At 34.5% G+C, this 9,122-nt stretch overlaps 2 protein-coding genes across 2 annotated transcripts; both read right to left on the bottom strand.

Moving 5' to 3' along the window:
• Positions 1–1,906: 1,906 nt before the first annotated feature.
• LOC140975767 (putative cytochrome c oxidase subunit 5b-like) lies at positions 1,907–4,668 on the bottom strand. Its single transcript, XM_073439666.1, has 6 exons — positions 4,402–4,668; positions 4,147–4,232; positions 3,982–4,032; positions 2,576–2,642; positions 2,387–2,466; positions 1,907–2,242 (listed from the first exon to the last, which is right to left on the bottom strand). Exons 1-6 carry the CDS (start codon positions 4,550–4,552, stop codon positions 2,174–2,176), a joined length of 504 nt encoding a protein of 167 aa, XP_073295767.1. The 5' UTR covers positions 4,553–4,668; the 3' UTR covers positions 1,907–2,173.
• Positions 4,669–5,335: 667 nt separating this feature from the next.
• On the bottom strand, positions 5,336–8,906 carry LOC140975768 (cytochrome P450 734A1-like). The gene is made up of 5 exons (XM_073439667.1): positions 8,444–8,906; positions 7,852–8,075; positions 7,298–7,542; positions 6,608–7,007; positions 5,336–6,051 (listed from the first exon to the last, which is right to left on the bottom strand). The coding sequence occupies exons 1-5, from the start codon at positions 8,724–8,726 to the stop codon at positions 5,626–5,628; spliced, it is 1,578 nt and encodes a 525-aa protein (XP_073295768.1). The 5' UTR covers positions 8,727–8,906; the 3' UTR covers positions 5,336–5,625.
• Between the last annotated feature and the right edge of the window lie 216 nt (positions 8,907–9,122).

A 9,122-nucleotide genomic window follows, 5' to 3' on the forward strand; every position in this document is an offset into this window, starting at 1 on the left:
ATTTCAAGTAATAATTATAATATCTTTGACTTTGATCAATTCTATTCATTAAATAAAATTATAATATTTGGAAGGGCACAAATTACAAAAAAGATCATAATGATTTACTATTATTAAACAAGGTAATGATTAGAAATAATCAGAAAAAAATAAAATAAAATAAAATCTAGTGGAGATCATATTTTGCTCGTAATATAATTTAATTTGATCATTAGGAGCAAGTTTTATTATATTTAAATCATGTTCCATTATCATGAATTTTTATCTGAATTTATAATTTTAAAAAAAATCATGATTTTGAAAAAGAAAAAAAAAACTTTAAATCCTATGTTACTACACTATTGGAAAATCAAGACATAAGTATTTAAATAAATGATACTCAAAATAAATATTATTTTAAATCGAATGATTAAATTCATTCTTAAAAGAAATCTCTGAATTAATTCATCGAACTAAAACAGAAGTTCGAAGTTAACCGGACTCGAATTTTACAATTTTTTTTATATCTATACGTGCTAATTCGATATTTCGACACGACATCAAAAACTAAAACTCACCTAGGTGTAGAGACATTGATCAAATAACATAGAGCATCTTTACTTTTTATCAACAAAAGACTTTGCAACCTAATTCTACCCTCTTCTATAAGGAGATCAAGTTAAATGCAAACTTTTTTAATGTCAAATTCCCACTATTAACCATTGTCCTTTCACATAGCTAGTGAAATTTCAAGACCTTAAATTTTTTGTGTATATTTTATGTAAAGATAACGTTGATTCTGCATGCACTAATTCTCGACTAAATTTATTATATATTTTAAATTAATTTGTTAGGTTGTACGTGAATCACATTACCAGAATTTGCAAATAGAACATGACTAGAAATCAAATGAAAAATTTGAGTGTCTACGATGCTTGAGATGCAATTATTGTCTTTGCTATAAAAACATCGTTAATAAAACGATAAGAGTTCAATCTTAAAATTGATATCAAATGCTCGATTATCTGATATTGCAACGAACACAATTATTGAGATGAGGGTTATTGGAGTACAACGGTTGTCCCTATTATGAGAGCATCTGAATGTGCACTTTAGTTATTGTATAATTTAAAAAATTTAAGTTACAATCAACTATAACTTTTGATAAAATAACTCGGTTATTGTACTGAAATATTTAGATAAATTATGAAAATACATGGGTGTAATTGATTAAACATGAGTTATTTAAAATCTTTTTTTTTTTTTGGGTATAATCAGTAATTTTTTGTCGTGGCTTGAAAAATCATTGATTGTGGTCGCATGCCACGAAAATCTGCTCGAAGAAGTCCAGGTTCTTATTTTATGTATCTCTTTCAAAAGTTATCGAGTGTGGAATAAATTCTCACCTTTAATGTTTTCTCTATTTACCTTTATTTTCTCTTTTAAGAAAACAACACTTTCGAAAAAAATGAAGTGACTAATTATTATATCGATCGCTACTTAGCAAACTCAAAATTCAAAAGAATTGGGAAATCATTTATTAGCGATTCCTTTAGTCAAATAAAATACATATTTAATTTGAATTTTATATTTCATAAAATAAACGGTGGGGAGATGTTATTCCTTTTAAATGGAATTTAANACATAAAGCACATATCGTTCTTTTCCCATTATTGGTAAGATGGAGACATTGGAGAACCTATGGAATCAATTCTACTTTTATAGTTTATTTAAGGATCGATTTTTTTTTTTGGGTTATGTTAATTAATTCTACAAACTTTAATGGAAAAAATGGAACTCCACCATTGAATTTTAAAAATAAAAAATATATATGCATTTATATTTGTTGGGCACTTGTTGATTCCAAAACCGTCTCCAAGTTTCTTGTCGAAACAAGAGATTACACAACAAAAAATCAGCAATAAAATGAACAAATTTTGTGTTCAACATTATTATTATATCATGATGAATGAGAGAGGGTGAAAGTCCATATTTCCTATGGATCGTGTTTCAAATCACCACAACCATCAAGAAATAGAGAAACAAGTGAACTTGTTGCCTAAAGCAACTGCCTGATTCATCCAAAAAACACTCAGAAACAAGTTATAAGCTTTTAAATGCTGAAGAATATTACATAATTTCTTGCTCATACGGTTACCAGATCTTGTTCTGGCAGCAAAATTGCCAACCACGTTCAGTGGTGATGATCATCTTCATCGTCTCCATGTCCATCGGGTGGTCCACCTGGGCCAACCACTTCCAACTGCCAACAGAACGAGGCCATGAACATTTTTGAATGAAATAACAAACGGGAACTACTCAAATCATTTTGGACATTAACTCAGTGAAGGGAGCATGTACAGAAAGTTCAATCTATGCTAGATAATTGAAGGACCCTCATACATACCACAAAGTACTGCGAACATACTGGGCATTCATGTGGTTTGCCTTTCTCTAGCCAGAACCAAACAACATCATGCTCATCCTCTGTTGTGTTCTCACAGAGAAGATATGGTCAGTCAAAATCATTGAATGGAGTTAAATGACTAAATATAATTATCATTGTACGAACACAAGAAAGTAGGTTAAAACTAACCTCCTTCTACTCCAGGGCATCCCACAATTCTTTTGTCATAATAAGACTTGATCACAGCAGGTTCTTCCTGCAAGAGTTGATAGATGATGGATGACGATGAATTGTGAAGAAAGACAGAAATTTTAAAATACAACATAGAAAAATTAAGTACAGGGGACATAAATTTAATTATAACAGCACTCATGGGGTGAATGTTCATTGAAGTTTAAACCATTAACTGATGGAGTTCACACAGTTATTTCACAGCTTCAGGATGGTGTAGTGAGGCAAAATTTTAACAGGTTCAAATACAGAATCATGGTCGTTCAAATTCCAACTAATCGCATTATAAAGAAATAATAGTAAGTGTTTTATAATTAATTCACTGAAATCTTTTTTTTTTTTTGGTTTACAGAATGAGGTTTCCAGGACTTAATAACTGGCTCGAAACTTATTAAGTAAATAATTAGAATTTCATACTCTTCCTATTAAGCAGGATAGGCTTGGTTGGAATTTCAAGATCCCAATTTAATTCCAATCGAAACTTTTAAAACCTATCGATTTTATTTTCTTTTCTTTTATTTTTTTAAATTGTGGATATGTCGTGTATGTTAAATACTCATAATATGTTAAACTTATACATGTATATACAACACTACAACAGAAATGGAGTATCTATGGTTCTCTGGAGTTGATCATAGGCCTGTAAACGAATCCAGTAGATTCACAAGTTTTTCGAACTAGCTCAATAAATATTTGATTTGTATTCGGATTTATCGAACTCTAGCTGAACTTGAACATGTTCAAACTTTTTTCGAGTCGAACTCGAACCAAAATTATTTTGTTCGATAGTCACTCGCGAGCCTTAACTTTTTATTAATATAATATAATTTATTGAATGTATTTATATTTAGAGCCTTTTGGACGTTTAGAGAGCTTTTGAACCCTCATTCTCGAATTTTATTATCCGAGTAATAGTTTGAATAGGTCGTGAATAATTTTGAGTCGAACTCAAGCTCGAACTTCTTTTTGAGCCGAACTCGAGCCCAAAAATTAAATATTTTCGATATTCGAATCGACCTCGAACTCGAATATACTTCGAGCAGAATTCGAGCATTTAATTTTTCTTCGTTTACGCCCCTAGTTGATCCCACCCCTTGTACTAATAGTGGCTCGCCATTTGCCAACACTAGCTCATCAACAAGCAAGAACAAGACTCAAATTCTAACAGTGTAAAATGGAAGAGGTGATAAATCAAACTCTGCACGGCTTCTATACATGAATCTTGAGAGTAACCTAAGCCAAAAGCGTTTTCACAGACATCAAAGATGGTAAAACCCAGGCTTAACATTTGAAACCGGCAATTGAGTCGATCTCAGAACCTTTCTAGCAAATACATATTTCAAGCTAAGAGTATTCAAACTGACCTTTGTTCCGAATGGACCAGACGGGTAATTTATTTCAAGAACATCATGTCCCTAATACAATCAATTCGACACAAATAGGTTACATTAATCAAAACCATCAAAATGTTTGATTTTAACAGTCAAGGTGCACCAAGACAACAAGTCAATGCTGAAAAAAACACTCACTTTAAGAGACGCTTGGAGCTCCTCGCGCTCATGACCAGTGGCAATTGGCATTACATCCTCCACACTTTTCGTTACACTCACATCCCCTTTTAAACACATTCGTTTACAGAAAAATAAAATTAGAAACGAAAAATTCCCAAAAAATCACCAAAATCAATTGACATATCAATACATCATGATAATCCCAGAAAGGAAGGGATTTTACTTTTCAGGATCTTGAAAGTCAAACAAGGAAGCAAAATGTTAGAGACACACCAGAATCGGTGCTGAAATGGCGTAAGACGACGGGGAATAAACGGCAGGGATTCTCCAGGCCTGCGGAAGTTCCAACGGCGAATCGGCCTGATTTGGGAGCGGATAGGATTGGGGCAAGAGTTCGGAGCTGCAGCGAGAGTCTTCTCCACATATTTCTTCAACGATGATCAATAGGGTTTTCGGATGTGATCTCAGCTCGCCACTTTGTATAGCGCAAATTAGAATTAAGGAGCTGTAGAGGAAATCCTTCAGGTCGGGTGGAACTGCATCCATTACTCTCGCACGTGCCATATGTTTTGCACGTGTTCAAAAAAAACAAGATTGGCTATTTTTAAAAATTAGGAATTACATAGGTGAGTTTCTTTTTATCTATGAAACTAATTGATTTGATTCATCATTATTATTAAAAATAATATTTTTATTATAAAAATTTACTTTTCGGGGAGTCCAATTTGGTCTCACTTAAAACATACATGATAGGCCCATCCGATTTTAAATTATAATTGTTGGCCCGTTTACTTTCTCCAAAGTAAACTACAAAACAAAACCCAAAGATCTTTGGGTCCAGTGACAAAGATGAGCCTCAAAATCTATATGATATTGGATTCCAATCTCAATTATATGTAGATAATATGAAATTCCTACACCCTTTTTGTACATAAAAAAATGGATTATAAAAAAAATAGACAAAAACTTGTGTGAAACGATATCACGGATCGTATTTTGTGAGACAGATCTCTTATTTGGGTCATCCATGAAAAAGTATTAATTTTTATGCTAAAAGTATTACTTTTTACTGTGAACCACGAAAAAGTATTACTTTTTATGCTAAGAGTATTATTTTTTATTGTGAATATCGGTAAGGTTGACCCGTCTCACACATAAAGATTCGTGAGACCGTCTCACAAGAAACCTACTCAAGAAAATGATACGGTAAAGAAATTTTAATGCAAATTCCAATTATACAAAACATCATATAAAAGCATGAAACAAAGTATTTACATATCGAAACACAAAAGATAGAAATGGGGAAACAAATAACACTTGAAAGGGAGAGCCATTTTTTAACCAAAAAAAACTAACACGCTACGAGTTAAGACTACGAAGCACCTAATCAAGATTCATCCATCTAAAGTTAATTAGTTAGAATCCTAACATTTTTCCTAAATGAGACGTGTGAAACTCATTTTAAGTAGCAGCATTGATTTCCGTTTTCCACCCTCCCTATAATTTTCGGAACACGATGGGTGCACCATGTTGAGGGTGTAGGAGCATGAGAACCGAAGGGGAATGTTGATAACCGGGCGAGAGCTCGAAAGAGAAGCGTTGGAGGATTATGGAGATGGCTAGTTTGGCTTGTAATATGGCTAGGTTTTGACCTATGCAGCGGCGGGTGCCCAAGCCGAATGGCATGAAAGCCATCGGGTGCTTGGCCGCGTGGGCCACGCCTTTGGCGAATCTCGCTGGGTTGAACTCGTGCACGTCGTGACACCATAGAGTCGGGTCGTGGTGTATGGCTAGTATAGGGATAAGAAGCTCCGTCCCACGCGGTATTTGGAGCGTCCCTAGCTGTGTATCGGCCTTGGCTCGCCTGATTACCGCTACCGCTGGCGGGTATAGCCGCAGTGATTCGTTTAGGATCATTGCCAGCTGCAAATTAGTTCCAAAACATTAAAATTAATCAGTTCTTTTACTTGGAAACAAGTATTTAAAACCAAGTGGCGAGTAAAATGTGTATTAATTTCATAATCTGCGCCTCTTCAGATCAAGAATCATTTAACTCAGTTCAAACAACAAGAATTAAAGTAGCATTTTTTTAAAAATAATTATCACATTATTATATCACCATCATTAATAACACTCAAAAAGATAAGATCCCTTTTCGCGCATCAAACACATGCTTAAGTTTTGCTTTTTATTTTGCACTACTTCCGAGGAAGAATTGTCCTTTTTCGAAAAGAAATATATATAATCATTCGCCAGCGTAGGACGGTAGAGGACTTTTATTTTATTCTATAGAAAGCAAAAGATTTTAACTTTCATTTACGTTTCTTTAAATTATTGTCATTATTAGAAGCTACAAGTTTTGATTATGATAGCATTAAATTTGTAAAGATCGTTGAAATTTTTAGATATCTATGCTATTAATTTTTGTTATGTTAATCTCTTTTTTTTTAAAAAAAAGAGAGAATATAAAAAGAAGTACCGTTTTGAGCTTGGCGAGATCATCTTTAGTAGGGACTTCACGTGATCCACACACCCTCAGCACCTCCTCACGTGCCTGTTCCTGCCACTGGGGATGCATCGCCAGCAGCACGGCCGTCCACGTCAGCAGATTCGACGTCGTATGAAGCCCGGCGAAGAACATCGTCTTGCACTCCTCGACGATGTCGTTCGGCGTCACCGCCAGCGGCGGCGACGACTCATCTCCTGCTGCCCGCATCATCACCTCCAGCAAGTCGTTGGGACATTCGTCCGACAACGCCGCCGCATGTCCGCTCGAATCTCCCGCGGACCTTCGCCTGCCGTCGATCACTTTCAGCAGCGATCTACGGATTTCCTTTTCCAATCCCCAAGATATTCTGTTCTTTTTGGTGGGGAAGAACCTGGAAATCGACAAACAAACGACTTTACATCAGGGATTTAACTACACAAAAATGGGGTGGGGGTATCAACTAGTATCATGTGTCGCTTCGCTCGATTGAACGTGCACCAGTTTCGAGGGGATGGAATAAAGATGATTTCTCATGCCTGATTTGAATTTTTTTATTATTATTATTATAATTCCAAACATCGTCTCAAATTAAATTTAAAATATTTTAATAATAATTTATGATAATAATTGTTATCTGGGAATAATTGGAAAAGACACAGTAATTAGTATTAAAGAAGTTACCTATATCCAGGGATGAAAAATTTCTGATAGGCTTCGGTGGCATGGACCATTTGCTGTGCTAGCAGTTCAAAAATGGCTCTCCCTTCAGAATAGCTGCTTCCAAACGTCACTCTTGTTATTACATCTCTCACTATCTTCTGGAACCAATCAGAAACATCCACTTCAACCTTACCGGAATCCGACATTTTTTCCGGCCAAGTCACCAACGCATCTTCTATGCTTTTTCCCATCAAGGGCACCATCATCTGTTAACATTCGACGTCATGTTTAAATAAATATTAAATTATCTAGACTATTTTTTTTTTAATAAGAAAAATGTTGGCTTGCTTAAATCGATCGAGCTAATTGGAAAGACTAGATCAGTATGTACTTGTTTTCTTGATGATATATAAAATAAAATTAATCATCTCAAAGTTCAAGTATTTAAGATAAATACTAGATCACTACGTTTTCTTTTCTATTTGTTTGTTTGTTTGTTATTCCTTGTTCAATCACGATTACTAAAAGCTAAAGTGAATCGTGATTGAATCTTGATGATTATTTTTAATAATTACCTTGAGATTTTCTGTGTGGAAAGTTGGTTGGATGATCTTTCTGTGGTGAGCCCATTTCTCTCCTTTGAGACTCAACAAGCCGTCGCCTTCGATCTTCCTCACTAACACTGGCGACTCGTTTTTCTCGAACAACTCCGATTTCAGGACGAAGATTTCTCTGATAAGGGCTGGATCAGAAAGTGTCACACGAGGTGTTGGTCCAAACCATATAAGAAACATTGAGCCTGCAACAATGTAAATAAAAAAAAAAACTTTTATTATTAATTAGGGTTTATCTTAAGTAAATCATATATATATAAAGATTAAGTATATCGGTGTTTACCAAAAGTGGTAGCACAAAAAAGAAGTGATGGATTCATCATTTTGTCTAAAGAAAATGGATAGTGTAGACCCTACAGAAACACACTCAGAAACACACAATGATCCTCACACCAACTTTCTTGAATAAGTAATTAATGTGTGTATGTATGGAAGGGAAAACAAAATGTTAAAACAAATTTCCAACAAAGTAAAAAAGAAAACAGAAAGACAAGATTTTTGCGAGGCATGAAATGATGCAAAAGAAGGAGAGGAAACAAGATTAATTAAGTACCATATATTTTCTTCCAATGATGATAGAAAGAGAGAACTCTTGGCAGTATATTGTGGGAGAAAGGCATAGATTGAGTTGAAGCAATCAAATTCAAGCTAGAAATCTCCTTCATGTTTCCCAGCAAAAGTTGGTATTTTGGACCCTTAATCCCTTGCTTCATGAAATGACTCCCAATTTTTCTTGGTATCCACCATACATGAACCACGATCTTCAGCACAAAAACCAGCAAAATACATGAGATCAGAAGTGACCCGAAGAAATTAAGATTGTAATAATCTCCCATGTTTTAAAATTTTCTTGATTTGGGATTTCTTGAAGGTGAGGGAGAATGAAGAATATTGTTTTGTCCGGTTGGCTGGATTGTGTTTGGTTTTATACAGAGATGGGAAAAGTGGAGGTTTCTTGTCTTTGTATGGGACAATGGGATGAAGATGGGCTTAAACTAAGGCTGAGGGAAGAAGCATTAATATTCTTCTTTTTATTTGAAATTTTTGAAAATTACTTAAAGGTCAACTATTTGAGCAAATGAGGTGTCATTTTGTGTTTGTTGACAGAATTGCCCCCCATCGATTTTTCTTAATTATAATTTTTCTCGATATATATATATATATATTGTACGTAGGCACATAATAAATGAGACATGCATAATGCATTGATGTGGGCTGTGGCCAGTGCTATC

This window comes from Primulina huaijiensis, chromosome 4 (assembly GCF_012295235.1).
Source record: "Primulina huaijiensis isolate GDHJ02 chromosome 4, ASM1229523v2, whole genome shotgun sequence".
Taxonomy (NCBI): domain Eukaryota; kingdom Viridiplantae; phylum Streptophyta; class Magnoliopsida; order Lamiales; family Gesneriaceae; genus Primulina; species Primulina huaijiensis.